Raw genomic sequence first — 26,401 nt, forward strand, 5'->3', positions numbered from 1 at the left:
TTGAGGCACATGAACTGTTTGTAAATTTTGGAGACTAGTCCCTTGTTGGTTGTATCATTTGCACATATTTTCTCCCATTCTGTGGGTTGTCTTTTCATTTTGTTTATGGTTTCCTTTGCTGTGCAAAAGCTTTTGAGTTTAACTAGTTCCCATTTGTTTATTTTTGTTTTTATTTCCATTACTCTAGGAGATGGCTTGAAAAAGATATTGCTGCGATTTATGTCAAAGTGTTCTGCCTATGTTTTCCTCTAAGAGTTTTATAGTATCTGGCCTTACATTTAGGTTTTTAATCCATTTTGAGCTTATTTTTGTGTATGGTGTTAAAGAATGTTCTAATTTCTTTTTTTATTTTACATGTAGCTGTTCAATTTTCCCAGCACCATTTATTGAAAAGACTGTCTTTCCTCCATTGTATAGTCTTACCTCCTTTGTTGTAGATTAATTGGCCATAGGTGAGTGGGTTTATCACTGGGCTTTCTATCCTGTTCCATTGATGTATATTTCTGTTTTTGTGCCAGTACCATACTGTTTTGATGACTATAGCTTTGTAGTATAGTCTGAAGTCAGGGAGCCTAATTCCTCCAGCTCCATTTATCTTTCTCAAAATTGCTGTGGCTATTCAGGGCCTTCTGTGTCTCCATACAAATTTTAAAAATTTTTTGTTCTAGATCTGTGAAAAATGCCATTGGTAATTTTATAGGGATAATATTGAATCTGTAGATTGCCTTGGATAGTATAGTCATTTTGACAATATTGATTCTTCCAATCAATGGTATATACAACATGGTATATCTTTCTATCTGTTTGTGTCATCTTCGATTTCTTTCATCAGTTTTATAGTTTTAGGAGTACAGGTCTTTTGTCTCCTTAGGTAGGTTTATCCAGTTTTCTTTCTCCTTTGACCCAAACTGTATCTTTACAATAAGAGACTATCAATCAAGCAACAGGTTTTGTTGCCAACTGCTAATTATGCCGTTTTACTCAAATGTTGCTGCTTCAAGCCCACCTGGTTTATTTCAAAACTTTAATTTTTGGCAATGTAAGCAATTTTTATTTAAAAAACTCAGGAGTAGTTAAAATATATAGAAAACTAGAGAATAATATTGAGACAGGCTGGGAACTGGGACCTGGGACCTGGGACCCTTTCCTGCACTGCTTGCACCTGGACACATGTCTCCTCAAGCAACAGAATACAAAGAAACTATGAGGGACTAAAGATAGCTGCATGCATGTGCAGTTGGGGCAAAATATGAACAATAAGATACAAAAAAGCCAAAACCCAACTGCCACTTTTGAAGTGCCAGGAGCAAAAGCAGGGTCCTGAGCATGATCCCTGCGTGCAGCACCACCAAGGGGGTAGGCAAATGACCTAAGCCACCCTCCAGCCCAACCCACCAATCTGCCCTCACCCTCACCCCATTTAAGGGACCAGCTCACCCACCTTGGGGCTCGAGCAAGGGCACCTGTTACTTGTTTTCAATCCCTCGTGCTGCAGCACGAGTCCCCATAAAGCCTTGCCTGAATTCCTCGTCTGGCCTCTTAGCAATTTCTATTGATTAAAGAGTCCAAGAACCCAGGTTGGGAAAAATATGACAAATACTTATGTGTGTGAAGAAAAGTAGAGAATGGTATGAAAATATGTAGATTTAACAAATCTTATTTTTTGCCACATTTATTTTAGAACCTTCTTTTAAAAAGAAAAAAGTTACAGATATGTTTGAACCCTGTTCCTCCTGGTCTCCACCTTCTCCAGAGGTAACGGTAACGAGTGTCCTGAGGTTGTTGTGCATCCTTCCCACCCATAGTTCTATTACATTTGGCTGCACATATCCTCATTCATCAACACTATATAAAATTGTTTTTCAGTGTTTTAAAATGTTATAAATAACATCCTGTACACTTATTTACTCAACATTATATTTTTGAGAATCATTCATATTCATACATGTAGCTCCAGTACATGCATTTTTAAGTCTTCATGGGATTCCATTGTATGAATGTGCCACATATATCCATTCCCCACACGATGGACATTTAGTGTGTTTCATGTTTCACTATTACATGTTGTTACATGTGCTGAATGCCAATATAGTGCTACCTACTATATTGCATATAGAGCTGCTATGGTCAACTTTGTATATGTTTTCTTGTATCCCAGGCTAGAAATGGAATAGCCAGTTGACCATCACTAGATATTATGAAATCGTTCTACACTGTGGTCCCAACCATTCATTAAACAAAAATTTTTTTTATTTTTTTAATTTTCTCTTTGCTGTACGCGGGCCTCTCACTGTTGTGGCCCCTTCCGTTGCGGAGCACAGGCTCCGGACGCGCAGGCTCAGTGGCCATGGCTCACGGGCCCAGCCGCTCTGCGGCATGTGGGATCTTCTCGGACCGGGGCACGAACCCGTGTGCCCTGCATCGGCAGGTGGACTCTCAACCACTGCACCACCAGGGAAGCCCCTAAACAAAATTTTTTTGAGAGTGCGCTACGTACCTAAAACTGATCTAGGTACTAGGGATGATATAAGGAGCAGAGCAAAGTCCTGCCCTCCAAGAATTTATATTCTGTCGCAAGGCAGATAGACCCTAACTAGATAATGTGCAAGGTGGTGGAATAAAGCAGAATATAGTCTATAGGGTCTAGGGAATGATGGGTGGGAGCAGCTGTGGTCAGGGAAGGCCCTGCAGATAAAGCGGCACTTCAGTGTAGACTTTAAGGAAGTGAGGGAGTGAACAACGGTGATATGTGGGGACAGTTTCAGGCAGGGGGAACGGCAGGAGCAGTGTGGGAGCATGCTTGGTGTGCTCACAGCATGGTAAGATGGCCAGTGTGGCTGGAGCAGAGGGAGGATGGGGCAGAGTGGAAGGAAATGAGGCCACAGAGGCACTGAAGACTGAGAGATGGGGCAGACCAGGCAGTGCCTTGCAAACCATGGTAGGGATTTGGCTTATGCTTTGAGTGGCAAGGGAATCCTTACAGCTTTTGAGTAGGAGTGTGCCATGATTTTAATTGGGTTGGGATGGGGTTGGGGGGGATGGAGGGAAAGGTAGAGCCAGATAGACCAATTAGGGGTCCACTGCAGTTACCCACGTGAGGGAATTGATGGTTTGGCCACGTGGGAGTGGTAGAGGGCATGAGAGCGGTTTTGCTTGTGGATATATTTTAAAGAAAAACTCAACAAAATTTGCTCATGGATTGGGTGTGGAGTTTGAGCGAAAAGAAAGAAGTCTCAAATTACTCCAAGGAATTTAGCCTGCAAGAATAGAAGTATCATTTACTGAGATGAGGAAGGATGCAAAAGGGACAGGTTTGGGGTTTGAGGTAGATTGTGGATGGACCTAGAGATTATCATACTAAGTGAAGTAAGTTAGAAAGAGAAGGACAGATACCATATGATATCACTTATATGTGGCATCTAAAATATGATACAGATGAACTTGTTTATGAAACAGAAACAGACTCACAGACACAGAAAACAAACTTATGTTACCAAAGGGGAAAGGGGGTGGGGGAGGGATAAATTAGGAGTTATATAAAATAGGTAAACAACAAGTCCTACTGTATAGCACGGGGAACTGTATTCATTATCCTGTAATAAACCATAATGGAAAAGAATATGAAAATATATATATATATATATATATATAGAGAGAGAGAGAGAGAGAGGATTTGAGAAGATGGGAGGAGAATAATTGCAGTTAGTGAGTAAATCAACTTTTTCAAGGATTTTTAGTGTAAAGAGGAGCAGAGAGGAAGAGGTTGTGGGTTCAGAGGAGGGTTTTGTTTTTTACTATGAGAGAAATTGTAGCATTATATGCTAATTGGAATCATACATCAGAGCAAAAAAAAATGATGATGCAATGTAGAGAGGATAATTGTAAAGGGATTTCCTTGAGTAGATAAGCAGGAGTGAGGTTCAGTGCTTAATGGGGAGGAATTGGCTCGACACAGAGAGTTTATTCAGGAGAACAGAGGAAAGCACAGATAGAACAGGGACAAGTAGGCACTAGTAGAATTTTGGAGGGAAGATGTGGAAATGCTCTTCTGGCTGCATTTATTTTCTTCCTGAAAAATGAAGTATCAGCAGCTGAAAGTGAGGAAGGAAAGGAGGTGTTGGAAGCATAAGAGGAGGATGTGTAGGACAGTGAGAGTGAATGGGCTAAGGAAGGGGAGCAAAAAGGATAGTAGAATGGCTTCTCCCTCTTGAGGTTGGGATCCAGTCATGAATTTCAAGTCATGAATTTCAGCATGGGTGTGTATTTTCTCCAACTATGTTCAGCTGGTCAGGCTCAATATAGTCCAGTGGCGAGTTGGATTTAACCTGGGTTGAGGAGAGAGGAGTAAGGTAGCTGAGGGTGAATTCAGAGAGATGGTTAAAAGGGTGGACCATGATCTTTCAGTCCAGTGCAGTGGGACTGGGGAATTGATGGCATCTGAGAGAAAGAGTTAGAGGCGCTAGTTGAAAAGCGGGATGCTGGCAAGAGAGGTTATGGAGAGAGCACAGCCATTGGTAATAATAATATGTAGGGTACAATAAGGGAATGCATGGCTGAGGTAGGTTTCAGGACAAGCTCATTAGAAGAGAGAATATCGAAGAACTAAGAAGCCAGGGGAATGAAAGAATCTCTACATAGCTACTGAAATCACTAGAATTATGACAGTGGTGGTGTTAGACTCAGACAGTGAATGGTGCAGAAATACTCAGTGAATGAGGGAGTGATGGGCCTGTGGATGACTGCAACCAGGAGGGGTAGGTTTCAAGGGTTGGAGGGAAGAACAGTGATCTGGAAGTAGCAGTGAGAGTCAGGGAAACCTACATCACCTCCAGGCCCTGAGGTGTGAGGAAAAGAGGGACCACTGGAGACCACTAGGGACCACTAGAGGGCGCGGTGTTCAGGATGGCGTTTAGGTCTCAGGGCGCCCTGATCCTCACTGGGTTGGAGTGGAATCACCTGAAGAGCTTTCAAAATAATACTGATATCTGGCCCCATCCTGGACTATTTAAGTCAGAATCTCTGGACATGTGTAAGAGGTCCTGTTTCCTCACATTGTGACCAACACTTGGTATCATTAGATGTTTTAATTTTTGTCCATCCCAGGGGTGTACAATGGTGTCTCCTGGTTGTCTTAATGTTATCCTGTTATCCATTTGATTATATCCTTTGCTAATTCCTACCCCCACCCCCATTGGGTTTGTTAGCCATTTTATTAATGATTTGTAGGAATTCTTTATATATTTCAGATATTAATCCTTTTGTGGTTATGTGTGTTACAAGTATCTTCTGGAATGTGTTTTGTTTTTTCTTTTTAATTCAGCAGAAGATTTTGGTTTTAATATTAATATTTAATATCTAGGTTATCAATTTCATTTCTAGTGGTTTGTATATTTTATGATGCTGATCATTTTTATATAACTTGTTTCAAACCTGTTGGTAGGCAATTGATTTTTTAATTGATTTTCCAGGGAAAGAGAAGTTTTTTTAAAGAACAAAAATCATTAAAGTAATGTCTTGCTTCTGTTTGTATAGGGACAGTATATTTGCTGGCTTTAGACTATTTTACTTATCCCACTATAATGCTATTTTATTTTTTAAAAATAAAAGTAATGCATGTACATAGTAAAAAAAAAAAAAATCAAACAGGACAAAAGAGCATAAAATGATGAGTAAAAATATCTCCCTCCCTTGGTTCTTTGGCTCAAAGGTAACAGTTTCTTAAGTATCCCCTCAGAAAAAAAGATTTTTATGCAGATGTCAGCATAAGTATGTAGACCCTTGTGTTAGATGCCTGTGGCTGCCATAACAAATTCCCACAAATCAGGTGGCTTAGAACAAGAGAAATTTATTCTCTTACACTTTTGGAGGCTGGAAGTCCAAAATCAAGGTGCTGGCAGGGCTGCTAGCTACTGGTGATTCCGGGCATTCCTTGGCTTGTGGCTGCAGAATTCCAACCTCTGCCTCTGTTTTCACCTGGCCTGTTCCTTTCTCTGTATGTGTGTGTCTCTCCTCTGTGTGTGCCTTACTCCTCGCAAGAAGATAACCTGTGCAGATGTCTGAGGGACTGGATTTTATGCAAAGTCTGAAACACTCTCCATACTCTTCTGCCCTTTGCTTTTCTTCATTTCATAGTCTTTCCACCTCAGCATAAAAAATGTGAGGCTTGCATAGAATTCTAAAACTCCTTACTATAATGACTTGTCTTCTATGGAAATCACTATTCCAGACACTTTTTATTTATTATCTTCCCAAAAAAGTCACAAGCACTCCCATTTTGTGGATGAATAAATGGAGTCTTTGAGGTTAAGCCACGTGCCCAAGGCCATACAGCTAGGACATGGCATTTGGAGGACTTCTGCCCAGCACTGTCTGTTTGTTTGTTCCACTGCCATGCCATCTTGCATATTACCTGATTTTTGTGGGTTTTCTCATCTCCTTAAAGACATTTCTCAGAATTCTAACAGCCTCAACAAGAATAGCCTCTTTGTTTCCGAAAACCAGCATTATTGTGCAATACCCTAATGAGCGTTTGTGACCAAATGCTCATAAACATTTTGTCACTGTGTGATGTGACCAAATCTGCAGCCATGTATGTGTGCTTATTTCTTAAAGACTTTGGCTCAGTGTTGTTTGAAATTCCCTCAAACCCATAGCTGGTTCCTTTCTCTTCTGCCTGTTTCACAAAGCTGGTTTCCCAGCGTCACAGGCACCCACTCCACTCTAGCCGTCTCCTCTGCTCATTCAGCAGAGATCCAGCCACTGCTTGTTGACCCTCCCCAGGCCTGTGAAGGCTTCCTGTTATGTTTGATGAGTAAGAATGTATAGTAAGAAGTTGGCCTTTCCTTCCCCGTGAAAGCAGAAGTGATTCTAACCCTGATGTCCAACTTTGTCGTGGGTCAGACTGTACAGTCTTAACTTGTTTTTTTAACGATGAAATAATGCCAAACAGTGGGATTAATTATAGAATGATTATTTAACTCATATGTTCAGTTCTTTACAGAACCTCAGTTAAGGGAAAGTCTTGGGAACAGGGTATCCTGGCTGCCTGAAGTATCTGGTTAATCAGACATCCTCTTTTTGTATCATCAAGCTTTGTTGATATTGTTCTAAAATTATTCTAAATGGCCTTTAGAAAATTGATTTTTAATTAGTCTTGCAGGATCTCAGTGGCATTTATTATTTTAGAATTAAAAATGAAAACATCTAACAATACCAAATGTTGGTCAGAACATGGAGAAACAGGATGTAATTTCCCCTGGATGTGGTAACTACTAAACTTTCCTTAAAAGTTGATTTTTTAAAAACCAATTCTTGAACCTAAGTTCATTTTATTTTAAAGTATCCCATCCAGCTAAAATAATGCTTCAAAACTGATTGATCATGGTAGTTACAATTATATTGAAAATATTAAAAATGGTGATAAAACAGGCAAAGTTCAATAACTTTCCATTGTGGTGACAATTTAACATTCAGACTGCAAACTTTTACAGATAAATATCACCTTAGAAAAACATTTTTCTTCATACTGAAATTGTCATAAGCTGCGTGATCATATGAATTAAGAAATTTGATTACTGTTTTAATCTGTAGCCCAGAAAACCCTACTGACCACATGCTTTGCTCAGGACCTTTGAAGGGGAAATTCATGTGCAGGGGTAATTCCAGTAATGTCCGACAGGTGGCGCAAACCGTCTTTATGGTATTGCTTTACTTGAACTAAGGACTTGCGTTTTGTCAAGCACTTATTTTTCCGTGCATTTAGAAGTTATTTTCCCTACTTCTGAGAAAGAAATCTTGGTAAGTAAGAAGCCTTTGTGGCTTTTTCAAATTATGGAATAATTACTTCAAATAAGCAAGAAAATGCTAACGATTGTATAGGAAATAGGTAAAGTTTCTTTTAAGTTTTTGCAAAATGATTTTAAGGTTGTTTTTTTTTAATGTTGCAAGCGTTCTTTTTATTAGACAAGAAAGATAAAGATATGGCTATCTTGAAAGATATAAAAATAGCTAGCACTTGTCATAGTTAAGGAAAAAACTAACTGATGTTATTTCTTTCTTCTATTTTTGTCTACTACATTTTTTCTTTTCACCTTTCCCTATTTCCTTGTTTTCAGTAAGGTTTACAGTAGTTTCTGCCGCTGATATGGCGCCTATCACATGTTATGTATTTTTACCACAGACGTGAGTGTTTGATCCTTCCTATCACATGGTTCTATAATTGTTTATTTGTGTCTGTCACTAATTTATAAGCTTTTGAAAGCAGGGATTATGCCTTTGCTATTCGTATTTATATCCCCAGCACTGGACGTCTGGGGCGGTTCTGGCACATAGTACACTCTGAATAAACATTTATTAAATGGAGGAAGTGGCGGGGAGTAGTCTTTCCTTTTTCGTAGTTTTTATTTTCATAGATCCTATCCATCATTTTCTTTCTTTCTTTTTTTCTTTTTTCTTTTTTTTTTTTTTTTTTGCGGTACGCGGGCCTCTCACTGTTGTGGCCTCTCCCGTTGCGGAGCACAGGCTCCGGATGCACAGGCTCAGCCGCTCCGCGGCATATGGGATCTTCCCAGACCGGGGCACAAACCCGTGTCACCTGCATCGGCAGGCGGACTCTCAACCACTGCGCCACCAGGGAAGCCCCCTTTTTTTTCATTTTCTTTCTTGATATAGAGCTTCTTCCCTCTGTCTCCCCCACCCACACCTTTCATTTGATGCATTAAAGAAAAAAAACAAAACAAAAAACCTTTTACCTTTTATCTCTTACACTTCCTTTAAAAAAAAAAAGTTGTGACCTCTGTAATCTTCCGCTCTCTCGTCTCCCTTTTCCCCCCCTCCATATTTTTTTTTTCTTAAATAGAGAAGCTCCTGGCTTAAATGTAAACACTAGGAAACGCTTGAGTACATAAATGATCGGGGAGGAATATTTGTGTTTTGGAGGCAGGGTGATATACAGGAAGCTTATCAACTTTCCTACGTAGTGGCTAAGTTTCAGTCACCTGAACACAGACACCATCCAGAGACCTCTGAGTGGGTTCTCACTCACCGATGTCAATTGTCTGTCACGTGGAAGAAGCTCTCCCTCTCTCTCTCTCCACACAAATGCAAGTGTATTATATTTCTTTAAATATAGATAATTTTATATTAGCTATATTTCCAGACAAGCCTTTCAACTTATAAAACATGTTCAAAATTAGAAATTTTGGAAATATAAATTCATCTATGAGTTAGAGATCTAGAGATAACCAGTTAGCATTTTGTATATTTCTTTCCATTCTTTTTTTCCCCTGGACTTTTTGTACATGTCAGGTTTTAATCATATTTAACAAAACTAGAGTCCTACTGCACACACGATTTTGTATTCTTTTGTCCACTTAACATTATGTCATAGAAATTTTTTTTCCGAAGTGCAGTATTTGAGGCTGCATGCTATTCCGTGGTATGGGTGTACCATAACTGATTAAACAATCTTCTCTACTAGTCATTAAGATTTTTTTCAATTTTTCATCTTCATGAGCAACCTCATAGTAATATTTTTATGTGTATTCCTTTAGAAGAAAATTCTGAGAAGTGGAATTGCTAAAATAAGGGTAAGCATATTTTTAAGGAATTTATACATGGGACCAAATTGCCTTTCACAAATGTACTAATTTTTCATTCCTGCCAGCAGTAAGTGAGAGTTCTTATTTTAGTCCCACCTGCCAACACTGGGTACTATATTTTTGAATTTTCCCAATTTGGTAGGTGAAAATAATCATGCCTTTAAAAAAATATTTAAGAAAAAAATTCCCATTTGATTCACTTTATCTTTTTATACTTAAATATCTTAAATTATAGGCGTGCTAATAATTCACCTCTAAATGCTTCATTCTGTATTTCTAAAAAAAGTACATTTTCCTAACATAGCCAAATAACATTATCAAAAATTAACATTTATTTCTTAATAGAATCTAATACCTGGTCCCTCTTAAAATCCTTTCTCCCCTTGATACTCAAGTAACGTTTACAGCAGGTCTGTCTAAGTTGAGATTCAGTCCAATATCACAAGTTTCATTTAGATGTTATACACTATTTTTATTTAATATGATTTTTGTGTGACTGGATGTTATTCATATTATTGACTATTGATTTTGGGGGGATAAATTTTCTGAGCAAATCACGTAATCTACTTAATTTTAAATGTCCAAAATTTGAAAAATATAGGTAACAACTAAAAGGAAAATAACCCCTCCGCTTAAAATTTTACCAGATAGAGATCATCACTGTTAATATCTTGGTATGTATCTTATTAATTTTTCCATATGCATGTGTACATATTAACTGCTGCACATTTTATAAATAAGCTACTTTTTGTCACATATATATAGTGAGCAATTTTCCATGGAATTAGATTTTCATTATTTTTAAAGGCCACACAGTAATATTTAATTATATGGAGATACCATAATTTATTTGAACAATCTGCTATTTTTGGACAGATTTCTTTTTAAAAAAATATTTTTGTACTGGCCCCTTTATTGTACTCTTTTACTGGTTCTAACAGTTTTTTAATTACTTCTCTTGGATTTTCCACATTGACAATCACATAATCTAAAAATAATGATAATTTTATTTCCTCCATTCCAATATTTCTGTCTCTCATTTTCACCCCTTACTTACAATGACTAGAACTTCTAGAACAGTGTTAAATAATAGTGGGCATCCTTGATATTGACTTTCATGGAAATGCTTTGGGGGTGGGATATTTGTTTAAGTCAGATACTTGATATATTCTTTATCAAGTTTTTTTTTTTTTTTTTTTTTTTGTGGTACGCGGGCCTCTCACTGTTGTGGCCTCTCCCGTTGCGGAGCACAGGCTCCGGACGCGCAGGCTCAGCGGCCATGGCTCACGGGCCCAGCCGCTCCGCAGCATGTGGGATCTTCCCGGACCAGGGCACGAACCCGCGTCCCCTGCATCGGCAGGCGGACTCTCAACCACTGTGCCACCAGGGAAGCCCTATCATGTTTTAAAAGTATCTTTTAAATGTATACTTTAATTAACATGTTTTTAGTCAAAGATGAATGCTGAATTTTATCAAGTGAATTTTTAATATCTATGGAGATGCTCTTCTGTTTTTCTTTCCTTTTATCCACTGCTGTATTATTGTCATAGATTTGCTAATAATAAGTCATGCTTACAGTCCCAGAAACATCCAAATTACTCACTATGTATTATCCCTTCAGCATAGAGCAAGATTGATTAGGGTTTCTTCAATCTGATCTTCTCCCTACTACCAAATAATTGGAATTTATCTCTTTTATTTATATTTTAATAATATACATATACATACTCTTAATTTTATAATACACATACTTAAGCTTATATTTTTCTAACAGAATCTTGAGTTAATTGGTATCTATAGCTTCTTCTCAGTCAGGCAAGGATCTTTACATGCTTTCAGTCCACTCTCTCCCTCTCCCTCCACTATCCACTAACTCCCTTGTTATCATTGGCAATTTAAATTCCAGATTGTTATTAAAATTTTTGTCATCAATCCTTATTGGGACTTAGCAATAAATTTTCTACTTTTTTTGCAAAGTATTCCTTCTTGATTCCCAATTTTTTTTTTTTTGAGTCAGTTTCTCTTTCAGAGGATAGAGTCTATCCTTTAGTAATTCATATAGTGGATCTGTCTTCCACATCTTTTAGCATTTCTTTCATATATTTAATCTCTTTGGCCTCTTGGACTGTATTTTGGGAAAATTCCTCTTCTTGGTCTTCTATCTCACTCATGCTCACATCAGCAGTGCCACTTTGCAGTTCAACTCATCCAACGAGTTTTCCATTTCAGTTATTAAGTTTTTAATTTTCATGATTCCTACTCCATTCTTTTTTAGAGTCTTACCTCTCTGAGGATCTCTATCTATTAAAATGCCTATTCTCTTTTATCTCTGTCTCCTTGGGTGTTAATGTCTGTTGTATCTTGAGTCTGGTTCCTTTCTATCACAGGGTTTGCTTTGTAAAAGTGTCATGCTTCTTGTTTGTGCAACCCAAATTGTGTTTGAGGCTCCATGTAAAACTGCTTGTTGATCTGTTTTCACAGCCTGCTTGTTGGGCGGTTAGACCAAACTAGTCTGTATTAATTCTATATTGCTGCTGTAACAAATTACCACAACTTAGAGGCTTGAAAAACACACTTTATCATCTTACAGTTCCGTAGGCTAGTAGTCCAACATAGGTCTTATTGGGTTTAAAGTGTTGGCAAGGCTGCATTGCTTCTGGAGGCTCTACAGGAGAATCCACTTACTTGCCTTTCTGAGCTTCTAGAGGCTGCTTGCATACCTTGGCTCATGGCCCTCTTCCTCAAGAAAGGTCACGTCCTTCTCATATCACATCACTCTGACCTCTTCTGCCTCCCTTTTCCACTTTTAAGGATACTTTGATTACATTGGGCCCACCTGAGTAAATTTTAAGGTCAGCTGATTAACAATCTTAATACTACCTGCAACTTTTAATCCCTTTCTCCATGTAACAGCATATTTACAAGTTCTGAGATTAGGAAGTGGACATCTCTGGGAGGCTACTATTCTGTCTATCGTAGTCCAATCTGCTTGTGGATTTCAGAGACTTCTCTTAGTTTCACCTCCCCTAAAGACTTCCCTTTCTGCTTTTAAGTGTGTGTGTGTGTGTGTGTGTGTGTGTGTGTGTGTGTGTGTATTTCATTATTATTTTGGGGATTTAGAGCAAGAGGCGGTGGCTAGCGCATGTGCATATCACCCTGTTGACTCTCATCATTTTTAATGTTTATAATTGAAAATGTGATTTTCTTGATCCAGAACATATTTAGAACATTTTAAAAAGTGATCTTAAAAGTTTATTTTGTAGTCAGAAATACGACTTTATGAATTTCTGCTTTGGGGTATTTGTTTTAAAATTTATTTGACCTAAGAAACAATTTTAGCAAATGTTCCATGAACCCTGGCCCTTAGATATAAAATATTCTCTTTTTGTAGGGTCAAAGTTTATAAGTCTCTATTAAATCCTTTATTAATTATTTTATTCAAACCCTCCATATATGTTTATTTTTTTGCTACTTGATCTAACTAAGACCCAGAGAAATATATTACTTTCATTATCAATGTCTCCTTATGTTTTCAGCATTGTTACTTTGTAAATTTTGATGCAATGTTATTCATTGCATAGGTGTCCTTATCTGTTGTATTTTCATTGTGAGCTATTTGTTTTAACCAGTATTAAACAGTAGCTTCTCTTATTCTCATTGCCCAATTCTCTGATACTTTGACCTAATGGAGTATTATACATACAAACTGCAATTTCTGATGAATACACTTGCTAAAGTTCTTATTTCTGCCCCATTTACAAGTATTGTTGTATGTCTTACACCATTCAGAATGAAATATACCCCCTCAAATCCCTCCTTACCTCTTGCCCAGTTCTTTTTATTTTCCAGCGTTATTGAGATATAATTGGCATACAACACTGTGTAAGTCTAAGGTCTACAATGTGACAATTTGATACATGTATATTGCAAAATGATTACCACAATAAGGTTTGTTATCCACATCCATCACACACACCTTTTTGTGTGTGTGTGGTAATAATATGTATGATCTACTCTCTTAGCAATTTTCAAGTATATTATACAGTCTTGTTAACTGTAGTCCTCAGGCTGCATATTGGATCCCTAGACCCCATTCATCTTACATCTGGAAGCTTGTAGCCTTTGACTAACATCTCCCCATTTCCTCTGTTTCCTGGCCACTAACTTTCTATTCTCTGTTCTATGAGTTTGGCTTTTTTAGATCCCACATATAAGTGAGATTATACAGTATTTGTCTTTCTCTGACTGACTTACTTTCACTTAGCATAATGCCCTCAAGGTCCATTCATGTTGTCACAAATGGCAGTATTTCCTTCTTTTTATGGCTGCATAATATTCCACTGTGTGTCTGCACCACATTTTCTTTACCCATTCACCTGCTGATAGACACTTAGGTTGTTTCCATGTCTTGGCTATTGGGAATAATGCTGGAATGAACATGGGGGTGCACTATCTTTGAGATAGTTATTTCATTTCCTTCAGATAAATACCAATAAGTGGGATTACTAGATCACATGGTAGTTCTATTTTTGATTTTTTGAGGGACCTCCATACTGTTTTCCATAGTGGCTGCACCAATTTACATTCCCACCAACAGTGCACAAGGGTTCCCTTTTCTCCACATCCTTGCCAACATTTGTTATCTCTTGTCTTTTTGAGAATAACCATTCTAATAGGTGTGAGGTGATATCTCATTGTGATTTTGATTTGCATTTCCCTGATGATTCGTGATGTTGAGCATTTCTTCGTGTACCTGTTGGCCATCTGTATATCTTCTTTGGAAAAAATGTCTATTTAGGTCTTCTGCCCATTTTAAAATAAAATTATTTAAGTTTTTGTTTTGTTTTCACTATTGAGTTGTATGAGTTCCTTACATATTTTGGATATTAACCCCTTACCAGATAAAATGGTTTATATTTTCTCCTATTCTGTTGGTGATTTTTCATTTTGTTGATTGTTTCTGTTGCTGTGCATGAGGATTTTTAGTTTGATGTAGCCCCATTTGTTTATTTTTGCATTTGTTGCCAAATCCAAAAAAAATCATTTCCAAGACCAAAGTCAGGGAGCTTTTCTCCTACTTGTTTTTCTAGGAGTTTTATGGTTTCAGATCTTACAGTTAAGTCTTTAATCCATTTGGAGTAAATTTTTGTGAGTGGGGTAAGACACGGGTTCAATTGCATTCTTTTGCATATGCTTATCCACTTTTCCAAACACCATTTATTGGAGAGATAACCCTTTCCGCATTGAGTCTTCTTGACTCTCTTGCCAAATATTAGTTGACCATTTATGTGTGAGCTTAGTTCTCAGCTCTTGATTTTGCTCCATTGGTCTGTGTGTCTGTTTTTATGCTAAATTTATACTGTTTTGATTACTATAGCTTTGTAATATGTTTTGAAACCAGGAAGTGTGATGCCTCAAGCCTGTCTCAGGCTTGTTTGGCTATTCAGGGTCTTTTGTGGCTCCATATGAATATTAGGATTTTTTTTTTCATTTCTGTGGAAAATGCCTTTGGAATTTGTTAGGGATTGCACTGAATCTATAGATGGCTTTGGGTGGTGTGGACATTTTAACAATATTAAGTCTTCTAATCCATGAACATGGCATATCTTTCCATTTATTTGTGTCTTCTTCAATTTCTTTCATCAATTCCTTATAGTTTTCAGTGTACAGGTCTTTCACCTCCTTGGTTAAATTTATTATTTTTCTTGCATTTGTAAATGGGATTGTTTTATTTCTTTTTCATATAGTTTGTTGTTAGCATATAGAAACACAACTAATTTTGTATGTTGGTTTTGTATCCTGCAACTTACTGAATTTGTTTATTCTAACAGCTTTTTGGTGGAATCTTTAGGATTCTCTACATATAAAATCATATCATTTGCAAACAGAGATAATTTTACTTCTTATTTTCCAATTTGGACACCTTTATTTCTTTTTCTTGCCTAATTGCTCTGGCTAGGACTTTCAGTACTGTGTTGGATAGGAGTGGTGATAGTGCTTCTTGCTCAGTTCTTACCTGATAATGTCCATCACTGACTAGGTGTAGAAATCTTGGAGAGCTGGGGGGGGGGGGTGGTCTGTAGAAGGAAAACTCAGTATTCTGACCTACTAACATCAGTAGCATTGGGGTAAAAGAAATGCTACTTAATTGCCTGGTTGTTACTTATCCTTGGTGTTTGAATCAGAGACAAACAGGTAGAGGGACAAAATTCTTTCCTACCTTTCAGAAGGGAGTCTGTTTTCCTGAAACAAAGCTTGAGTATGCCAGGTTTTCCTTAATACAGCTCCAGATATTTCTTCATGAGTGTAAATGCTTTTGGATCCGGCCATTAATTTTCCATCCTTCTTTGGTTTTTGTGACAAGGTGGGTTTTTGAGTGTTTCTGTGTTTTCTGGGTGTTTTGATGGGCAGATGGGAAATGCTTTATTGGAGGAGCTGGGAGGGACTTTTAACTACTATATGCCATTTTGTAATGAAATTTCCCCAACCCAGAAGAGTTTTTACTCTTCCAAAGTATGACTAGTTAAAACTATTCATCTCTTAACTATTTTGCTATTTCCGTGTGCCCTCAAGTGATGAACAGTGGATCCTTTTGTTAATAAAACTGAACAACAACAAGTAGTCAAAATCTGTTCTCAATTATTCCTGCTACACAGGACCCTGTTGCCTGCTCTTGTCCTCTGGGGCCTCCTAGATGCTTTTTTGTGGAGATCAGATCCTAAATGGGGTTGAGCAAGCCTCGAAGTTCTAGCCCTTTGTCTTGGTAGCAGATATTGAGTCCATGGGTGCATACACCTGCCTCCTCCCCTCAGCCAGGTAATCTTTTCTCATTCACTCAGCATCATTGTCCTGAGAGGCAATGTCTTGTAATCCATTGTAGTACAGTGAGACTTTCTGGGCTCTGGGAAGACTTTTGTCTAACATACAGCAGCTTTATCCTGAAGTGCCTTCCAATTTCTTCAGTGCACTTTTTAATATTTCTCCATCTTCTCCTGTTTTATCAGTGTGTCAACTGTAGGAACTTGATGATTTCAGATTATCAAGTGCCGAATCCTGCCTCTCTGAATTTGTTGCTTCTGGTCTAATGTGAAAGGGAAAAACGTATTTCCATGTTTATGAGAATTGTGTCCAAAAATGAGATCCTGCAACTAAAAAAAAAATCCTGTGACTGGAAAGAGCAGAGTATATGTGTTATCTCAACGGACCCTCGCCAGTCTGTGAAGCACTTCTAACCTCTGCCTATAGGTGGTTCCAGGCAGATGTGGTGTGGACACTCCAATGTAGGTGCAGGAGGCTGCCCTGTGACCATCACAGCCGCCACTGCTGCTCTCAGAATGCTGCTGAGGGAATTAGGTGGCTGTGGATCCTGGTGTGTCCTGGCCAGCTTTTGTTCCCTGCTGGGGCTCATAGATGTTTTTCTGTGCAGATCAGAGCTGAAGTGGCATAGACTCACGAATGTGTGTCTGAATTTCTGGGACTGGCTTCTTGCTTGACCTTTTGCACAATTTTAGTTCCACCCCTTTGTCTCAGTCACAAGCATGATGTCTGTGGGCTGGTGAATCTGCTTCCACCTCACAATGGTCATCAATGCCCGGCTTGGCCTGTATTAATCATATCTTCTCAAATGGCTCCGTGAACGGTAGTATCCTCTCTGCCAGCCCAGCTACAGCTGGTTTTGTTGAGGTCCAATTCATGGAGGTAAAGAGTATAAGTAGTTCTTCCTTGTAACACAAACTTGGCCTCATTCCTATCCTCATCTACCCTCACAAGAGGATTTATCCCCTGTCTTATGCCATAGAGATTTAGCCATCAAGCTACAGGGAGATGGGCCTTCCAACCAGGCCTCAGGGACTTGTCAACCACCTTCCTCCCCATCCTTTTCATCTCATGTTGTTTTGGCCAAATTGAGTTGAGGATCTGAAGGTCTAGCCTACTGCTGGCATGACTCTGCAGTGCCCACCAGGAGGCCCTCTCAGGCTCATCTGAACATTCAGACGCACAAGTGCTAATAGGCCACACTTGGTCCCAGTTTACTCAGGAAGATACAGGAGAGGAAATAGAGCTCAGGTTTCCTACTTGGTATTTATAGTTCATACGCAGTCCTTTCAGCCTGGATGCTATTTACCGTTCAATGGTCATTTTTAAAAAAATAAATTTATTTATTTGTTTTTATTTTTGGCTGTGTTGGGTCTTTGTTGCTGTGCACGGGCTTTCTCTAGTTGTGGTGAGCTGGGCTACTCTTTGTTGTGGTGCGTGGGCTTCTTATTGCGTTGGCTTCTCTCATTGTGGAGCACAGGCTCTAGGCGCGTGGGCTTCAGTAGTTGTGGCGCGCGGGCTTAGATGCTCCACGGCATGTGGGCTATTCCCAGACAAGGGATCGAACCCATGTTCCCTGCATTTGCAGGCGAATTCTTAACCACTGCACCACCAGGGAAGCCCCTCAATGGTCACTTTTATCATAAGTGATTCTTCCTGATAACACAGCTGACATTCTCCCTGTATCAGGTTTCCAGAAAAGAGTTAGATCAGATTAGTCCATGGAGAAGGAGAGAAATGAGTTTGTTAACCCTTCACCCATGAGGGGTCACTGGTTGCAGCAGATGGCTGAGCGTAGTACCAAATTGAATACTGGTGTAGACTCGTGAGAATGTCTTGTAGTTTTTGTTTGTTTGTTTGTTTTTGTGATACGCGGGCCTCTCACTGTTGTGGCCTCTCCCGTTGAGGAGCACAGACTCCAGATGCGCAGGCTCAGCGGCCATGGCTCACGGGCCCAGCCACTCCGAGGCATGTGGGATCTTCCTGGACCGGGGCACGAACCCGTGTCCCCTGCATCGGCAGGTGGACCCTCAACCACTGCGCCACCAGGGAAGCCCTGTCTTGTAGTTTTTGGCAATAGCTCCTTGCATACCATTTTGTACAATTTTAGATGATCAAACTGACTGACGGGTAAAACATTTTGAGGGGATAAGAGGACTGCCCTTTGAAAGAGCAATAAAGTATTCTGAGTCCAATGAAAAGAGACCATAGTCATGTAGTTAACTTTTAAGACAGTTGATTTAAAGTTTTTGTCTAGCAAATCAATGTCTGTGCTTCCTTGGGTACCATTTCTATTGACTTTTCTTCTCCTTTTTTAAAGTAGACTTTATTTATTTATTTATTTATAATTTGTTTTGTTTTGGTTTGGTTTTTTTGCGGTACGCGGGCCTCTCACCACTGTGGCCTCTCCCGTCGCGGAGCACAGGCTCCAGACGCACAGGCCCAGCGGCCATGGCTCATGGGCCCAGCCGCTCCGTGGCATTTGGGATCCTCCCAGACCAGGGCACGAACCCACGTCCCCTGCATCAGCAGGCGGACTCTCAACCACTGCGCCACCAGGGAAGCCCTAATAGACTTTATTTTTTAGAGCAGTTTTCGGTTTACAGAAAATTTGAGTAAATGGGCTGGAGAGTTCCCATATACTCCCTTTCCACTGCACACAATTTTCCTTATTATAACATTTTGCATTAGTGTGGTATATGTGTTATAATTGATGAACCAATAATGATATATTATTAACTAAAGTCTATACTTTACAGTAGGATTCAGTCTTTGTGTTGCATAGTTCTGTAGGTTTGACAAATGCATATGGTCATATATCCACCATTACAAAATCACATGGAATAGTTTCATTACCCTAAAAGTCCTCTATACTCTGCCTATTCATCCCCCACTCCCCCAGCCTCTGTCAACCACTGATCTTTAATGTCTCTTTAGTTTTGCCTTTTCCAGAATGTCAGAGAGTTGGAATCATACAGTTGGTAGCCTTTTCTGATTGGCTTCCTCACTTAGCAATCGTATTTTGGTTCCTCCATGGCTTGACAGCTCACTCCTTTTTATTGCTGAATAATAATCCATTGGATGGATGTACCACAGCTTGTTTATCTTTTTACCTATTGAAAGACATCTTGTTGCTTTCAGTTTGGGGCAGTTATGAATAAAGCTTCTATCAACATCCACGTGCAGGTTTTTTTTTTTTTTTTTTTTTTGCGGTACGTGGGCCTCTCACTGTTGTGGCCTCTCCCATTGCGGAGCACAGGCTCTGGACGCGCAGGCTCAGTGGCCATGGCTCACGGACCTAGCTGCTCCATGGCATGTGGGATCTTCCCAGACTGGGGCACGAACCCGTGTCCCCTGCATCGGCAGGCGGATTCTCAACCACTGCGCCACCAGGGAAACCCTCATGTGCAGGGTTTTGTGTGGATATAGATTTTCAGTTCATTTGGGTAAATATCTAGGAGTGTGATTGCTGGCTCATATGGTAAGACTATGTTTAGCTTTGTAAGAAACTGTCAGACTGTCTTCCAAAGTATCTGAACCATTTTGAATTTCAATAATGAATGAAAGTTCCAGTTGCTCCATATCCTCACGAACATTTGATGTTGTTTCAGGATTGTTTGGCCAATCTAACAGGTATGTAGTAGTTCCTCATTGTTTTAACTTGCAATTCCCTAATGACATATGGTATTGAGTATCTTTTCATGTCCTTATTTGCCATTTGTATATCTTCTTTGGTGAAATGTCTGTTCAGATCTTTTGCCCATTTTTAAATTGTGTTGTTTATTTTCCTGTTGAGCTTGAGTTCTTCATTTATTTTGGATACAAGTTCTTTAACAGATATGTGCTTTGCAAATGTTTTCTCCCAGTCTGTGGCTTGTCTTTTCATTTTCTTAATTGCAAAGCAGAAAATTTTAATTTTAATGAAGTCCAACTTAACATTTTTTTCTTTCATGGATTGTACTTTTGATGTTGTGTCTAAAAGTCATTGCCAAATTCAAGGTTACCTAGATTTTCTCCTATACTAACCTCTAGAAGTTTTATAGTTTTGTATTTTACATTTAGGTCTATGGTCCGTTTTGAGCTAGACCTTTTTTTTTTTTTTTTTTGCATGTGGAATGTCTAGTTCTTCCAGCACTATTTGTTAAAAAGACTATCCTGTCTTCACTGAATTGTCTTTGCTCCCTTGTAAAAGATCAGTTGACTGTATTTGGATGGGTTTATTTTTGAGCTCGCTATGCTGGACAGTTGATCTATCTGTCCATTCTTTCACCAATACCACACTGTCTTGATTGCTATAGCTTTATGTAAGACTTGAAGTTGGGTAGTGTCAGTTCTCTAACTTTGTTCTTTTAATTTTTTTTTTCCTATGAATGAACAATACTTTTTTATTTCTCTGCATGCCTCATAGTTCTTTTACTTCAGTCAGACATTTTGAATATTATAACGTGGTAACTCTGGAAATATTAGGATGTGGTAACTCAGATTCTCCACTTTCCCAGGGTTTGTTATTGCTGCTTGCTGTGGGATGTGGTTGTTTATCTGTTTGGTGATGTTTCTAAACTATTTTTGTAAAGACTGTATTCCTTCTTGTGTGTGGCCATTGAATTCTCTGTTCCATTGGCTTAGTGGTCAGCTAGTGATTTGACAGAGATGTTCTTAAACATCTGGAGAAAAAAAACCAAACCAAAACAAAACAAAACAAAAAACACCTGATCTTTGCAGATTGGCTGTGTTGAAGCACTTCCTCAGTGCTTATCCAGGCTGTTTACAACTCTGCCTTAGCTTTTACTTTCTGCTTGCACAGAGCCTAAAAGCCAATCAGAGGTGAATGTTTAGGATTTTCTCAGGTCTTCTCTGAGCATGCATCCAGCCCTGGGCATGTGTATGGCCTCTAGATTACCTGGGATACATGGAGATTTCTAGAGTCTTTTTTCTCCCATGTATCTCCTTTCCCAGCTTCCTCCTTCTCTGGCTTTCTGGTGTGTCTGCTGCCTGGCCCATATCTTATCCCTTGCTCCAGGTGGCTGTGGCTAGTGTTTGTGCCTTTAAAGGTTTTCGAAACACTGTCCAGGAGGCTGCTGCAGCCCTGGGAAAGTTCTGAGTTGGATGGGGTGAAACAAAGGCGCACTCCTGAGTGGACCCCTCAGAAAGCCACCAGACAGGTTATAACACACAACTACAATTCTTTGCTAACAAGGTCTGTATTGCCTTTCCTGGCACAAGCAACTTGTATAACTGGAAAAAATAACACATTAAATTATGGGGACAGAAATGATTCTGATAATGAATGAAGAACTCATTGAGATTTTGTGTTTAGTAAGCTGAGGTTTGAGAGCAATCATCCAATCTTTATACATCTTAATGTATATTATATTTCTAGAATTTGGATTCATAGCAAGATGTTCTGAAGAACAGCAACAACCCTCTAGGGGATAGCCACTTCAACATCATGACCAAAGGCAAAGAATCTGCTGTCAGAAACCTTCATTTTGTTTACATCCTGACCTTAGTATTTGGAACCATAATCCATTTCTCTGATGAAAGTGAATTTGTGGTGGACATGTCAAAAACAGGCCTTATTCGTGTTCGCAAAGACCTGCCACCAAAAACCAAAGTCTTAGATATGTCTCAAAACTACATATCTGAGATTCACCTCTCTGACATCGGCTTTCTCTCAGGGCTGAAAGTTTTGAGACTTTCCCATAATAGAATCCAGTACCTTGATATTAGTATTTTCAAGTTCAACCAGGATTTGGAATATTTGGATTTATCTCACAATTGGTTGCAGAAGATATCCTGTCATCCGATCACTACAAGTCTCAAGCATTTAGACCTCTCATTCAATGACTTTGATGCCCTGCCCATCTGTAAGGAATTTGGCAACTTGACTCAACTGAATTTCTTAGGATTAAGTGCTACAAAGTTACAGCAATTAGATCTACTACCAATTGCTCACTTGCACCTAAGTCGCATCCTTCTGGATTTGGAAGGTTATTTTGTGAAAGAAAATGAGAAAGAAAGTCTTCAAATTCTGAATACAAAGGAACTTCACCTTGTTTTTCACCCAAATAGCTTCTTCTCTGTCCAAGTGAACATATCAGTGAATAGTTTAGGGTGGTTACAACTGACTAATATTAAATTGAATGATGACAGCTGTCAAGTTTTAATTAAATTTTTGTCAGAACTCACTAGAGGGCCAACCTTACTGAATTTTACCCTAAACCATATGGAAACAACTTGGAAATGTTTGGTTGGAGTTTTTCAATTCCTTTGGCCCAAACCTGTAGAATATCTCAATATTTACAATTTAACAATAGTTGAAAGCATCAATAAAGAAGTTTTTACTTATCATGAAACAACATTGAAAGCACTGAATATAGAACATATTATAAACAGAGTTTTTATTTTTTCACAGACAGCATTATACACAGTGTTTTCTGAGATGACTGTTACGATGTTAACCATATCAGACACACCTTTTGTACACATGCTTTGTCCTCAGAAACCAAGCACATTTACATTTTTGAACTTCACCCAGAATATTTTCACAGATAGTGTTTTTCAAAATTGCCACACTTTAGTTAGATTGGAGACACTTATTCTACAAAAGAATGAATTAAAAGACCTTTTCAAAGTAGGTCTCATGACTAAGGATATGCTCTCTTTGGAAATACTGGATGTTAGCTGGAATTCTTTGGAATATGATAGACATGATGGAAATTGCACTTGGGTTGGGAGTATAGTGGTGTTAAATTTATCTTCAAATATACTTACTGACTCTGTTTTCAGATGTTTACCTCCCAGGGTCAAGGTTCTTGATCTCCACAATAACAGAATAAGGAGCATCCCTAAAGATGTCACCAGTCTAGAAACTTTGCAAGAACTCAATGTTGCTTCCAATTCTTTAGCCCACCTTCCTGGATGTGGTACCTTTAGCAGCCTTTCCATACTGATCATTGACTATAATTCAGTCTCCAACCCATCAGCTGATTTCTTCCAGAGCTGCCAGAAGATTAGGTCCCTAAAAGCAGGGAACAATCCATTCCAATGTACATGTGAGTTAAGAGACTTCATCCAAAGTGTAGGCCAAGTATCAGGTGAAGTGGTAGAGGGTTGGCCTGATTCTTATAAGTGCGATTATCCAGAAAGCTATAAGGGAACCCCACTAAAGGACTTCCATGTATCTCCATTATCCTGCAACACAGCTCTGCTGATTGTCACCATTGGGGTCCCTGGGCTGGTATTGGCTGTTACCGTGACTGCCCTCTGCATCTACTTGGATCTGCCCTGGTATCTCAGGATGGTGTATCAGTGGACCCAGACCCGGCGCAGGGCTAGGAATGTACCCTTAGAAGAACTCCAAAGAACTGTCCAGTTCCATGCTTTTATTTCATACAGTGAACATGATTCTGCCTGGGTGAAGAATGAGTTAATACCAAACCTAGAAAAAGAAGATATAAGAATTTGTCTCCATGAGAGAAACTTTGTTCCTGGCAAGAGCATCGTGGAAAATATCATAAACTGCATTGAGAAAAGTTACAAGTGCATCTTTGTTTTGTCTCCCAACTTTGTCCAGAGTGAGTGGTGCCATTATGAACTCTACTTTGCCCACCACAATCTCTTCCGTGAAGGATCTAATAACTTAATCCTGATCTTGCTGGATCCCATTCCACAGGACAGCATTCCTGGCAAGTATCACAAGCTGAGGGCTCTCATGGCCCAGAGAACTTATTTGGAATGGCCCAAGGAGAAGAGCAAACATGGACTTTTTTGGGCTAATATTAGAGCTGCTTTTAATATTAAATTAATACTAGTCACTGAAAATGATGATGTGAAAGCTTAAAAAGATCAGACGTCCAACTTAAGAAACCATCATTAACTTGAATTCTGATGGACACTGTGCTTTCAAGTTATTGTGTTTGCTGCCTCCATTATCTCCATGCATTCAGGAAACACTTAATGAAAACTGTGTTTCAGTTGAACTGGGAACCAGACTGGGGGCTGTGGTGGTGCTCAAACGTGCTGATGACAGGTAGCTCAGTCTCTTCTGGTTGAACCATTCCGTTTCAAATTGAAACAAGCTCTTTTGAGTAAATGCTCTCTTCTCCTTTCCCCAGAGGATTTTGTGTGAGCAGGAGTTTATGAGACTTCATGGAAGGAAAGAGTCAACCTCAGAACTGTATGCAGTGGAGTGTCCTGTGAATCCTCATCGGCCTCTGGTCGGCTCTGTTATCCTGCTCTACTTTGGGGCTGGGGGAGAAATTAGACCAGATATGGAAAATAAAGATACTTTTTTTTTTCTTCACATCTGAGTAACAGTTTATAAAATGTTTGACTTTGCTACACAAATATGCAATTAATCATTAGCGACTCATGGCATTGGTAGTCTATGTATATAAAGGGAAATAGAGTCTTAGTCATAGGCTGTTGAGGTCAAAGACATGATTTACTGGCTTGCCAAGGAAACTCAGAGCCAGATTTATTTGTAACCGATTGAATAGGAGTTATCTGGTTGTGTTAGAATTTTGGCGAATGCCTCAAAGCTGACAAAAGGCCATAAATATCACCACATTTTAAACAGATATTAGACACAGCCAGGCTGGAATTATAAAAAAATAGCAGAAAGAGGTCAGTAACTATCAGTAACTATCAACTCATATTACCCATTTTCAGAAGACTGGCTTCAAAAGGGTGATTAGAGAGTCATTAAGTAGAGGTTCTAGACTTATGGGGAAATTGCTTTGGATTTCTTCCAAAGGCAAACGAGATGGGCTGTAAGCTTAGGAGAACAGTAACCTTACATCCTACTCCCAGCCTGAAAGCTTGCAGAGTAACAGGAATGCACAGGTCCAGTGAGGCAGACAGGGTATGGAGTGACAGCTCTTGGAAGAGCTGGATGAGTGTCACCTATTGGCAAACAATGCTTTGCAAATATAGGTGCTTGATAAATATTTGTTGAATGAATGCATGAGTGCTTCTCACCTGGAGAATTCAGGAGGTAAGAGGGTGGCTTGGGCAGCCCGAAATAGCAGGATGAGGAAAGAAAGGAAGCAGTGATTGCAACCTACCCTTCCATTATTTGGCATGGCAGAAGTGTTGTGGATTTCCTGTGGGCCATAATGACCATGGGAAGGGTATCTGGGCTTGAGGTGTCATGATATGACCTTAGCTAATAGGGCAGCCTGTTGGGCAAAGGGACAATACTGCTAAGAGGCAAGGGGTTAGGGAGAAGAGGCGTATGACTTGGGGAGTCAGGGGGGTGCTGCAAGAGGTCAGCCAGAGAATGTGCCACTTGCATCAAAGAGCTGTGCAATGTGGGATTCCCCCAAGGCCTCTGAATGAATGCATCCTGTGAAAGAGCCAACATTTGGACTCCGCCATAATCAGAGGCAGAGGCGTGATGGCCTGCCTGCCTTATCCAGTTGTTAATTGCAGGGAGACTTGCTCCTTTTTCTCTAATACTCTCTTCACTTGCAGGGGCCTGGGAACATCCAGAATATAGAGAAGGCAGAGAAGATGGAGGAAGAGTGATGATATTGACCACACTCCTTCCCCGCTTCACTGCAAGAAAGGCCCGAGCCAGGGCCAAGCAGAATTTTAAATTAGGTGTGAGACTGATGTTAAACTGGACTGGCCTGGACATTTCAATGCCTGAAATAGAGGTGCAATTACTAAAATGAGACTTGTCACTAAAATCTGTGGGATTCAGGATTCAGGATAGATCCTGAATAGATCCTTATAGAGGGAGAGATTCAACAAAACTTGCTTGTAAAGCTATGGTTAGAGAGAAAAATAAAGCCCTTTCCTTCTGGACTTAGCTCATTCAATAAACTAGTTTCATAATTAATAGTTATAAAGAAACTAGCCTTAATGAAATTGTAGTAGAGTCATCTTCTGTCTGCATTAGCCCTTCCTTCTCTTCAGGAGAGCACTTACTTTCTTCCACAGGCCCTTTCCCAAATGGTAAATTTTCTCTAGCCCCTGTT

The 26,401-nt window shown here is 39.4% G+C and overlaps 2 protein-coding genes across 5 annotated transcripts in view; both read left to right on the forward strand.

Annotated features, from left to right (window-relative positions):
* TLR1 (toll like receptor 1) overlaps positions 1-26,401 on the forward strand; it is a 43,431-nt gene that overhangs the window by 2,070 nt on the left and 14,960 nt on the right. The window contains exon 1 of one of the 3 annotated variants that reach the window (XM_027103166.1): positions 7,713-7,797. The exons of the other annotated variants lie outside the window; for them this stretch is intronic. The gene's annotated coding sequence lies outside the window, so the exon portion shown is untranslated. Of the gene's footprint in view, positions 1-7,712; positions 7,798-26,401 lie in introns of those variants that run through there. 3 annotated transcript variants of the gene reach the window in all.
* TLR6 (toll like receptor 6) lies at positions 7,727-24,720 on the forward strand. 2 transcript variants are annotated; one of them, XR_003432161.1, is made up of 3 exons: positions 19,865-20,048; positions 21,796-24,447; positions 24,533-24,720. XR_003432161.1 is itself a non-coding variant. In XM_027103163.1 (2 exons), the coding sequence occupies exon 2, from the start codon at positions 21,865-21,867 to the stop codon at positions 24,256-24,258; it is 2,394 nt and encodes a 797-aa protein (XP_026958964.1). In that variant the 5' UTR covers positions 7,727-7,797; positions 21,796-21,864; the 3' UTR covers positions 24,259-24,720. The 2 variants fall into 2 exon arrangements, 1 of the variants encoding a protein (XP_026958964.1); XM_027103163.1 differs by lacking the exon at positions 19,865-20,048 and adding an exon at positions 7,727-7,797 and having other exon boundaries at positions 21,796-24,720.

Source organism: Aethalodelphis obliquidens, unplaced genomic scaffold (assembly GCF_003676395.1).
Source record: "Aethalodelphis obliquidens isolate GAN/ISIS:26980383/991018 unplaced genomic scaffold, ASM367639v1 scaffold6, whole genome shotgun sequence".
NCBI classification, from domain to species: Eukaryota; Metazoa; Chordata; class Mammalia; order Artiodactyla; family Delphinidae; genus Aethalodelphis; species Aethalodelphis obliquidens.

What these genes read in the sequence shown, in the direction of transcription:
- TLR6 (XM_027103163.1), top strand. Translation starts at nt 21,865, where the DNA reads ATGACCAAAGGCAAAGAATCTGCTGTCAGAAACCTTCATTTTGTTTAC.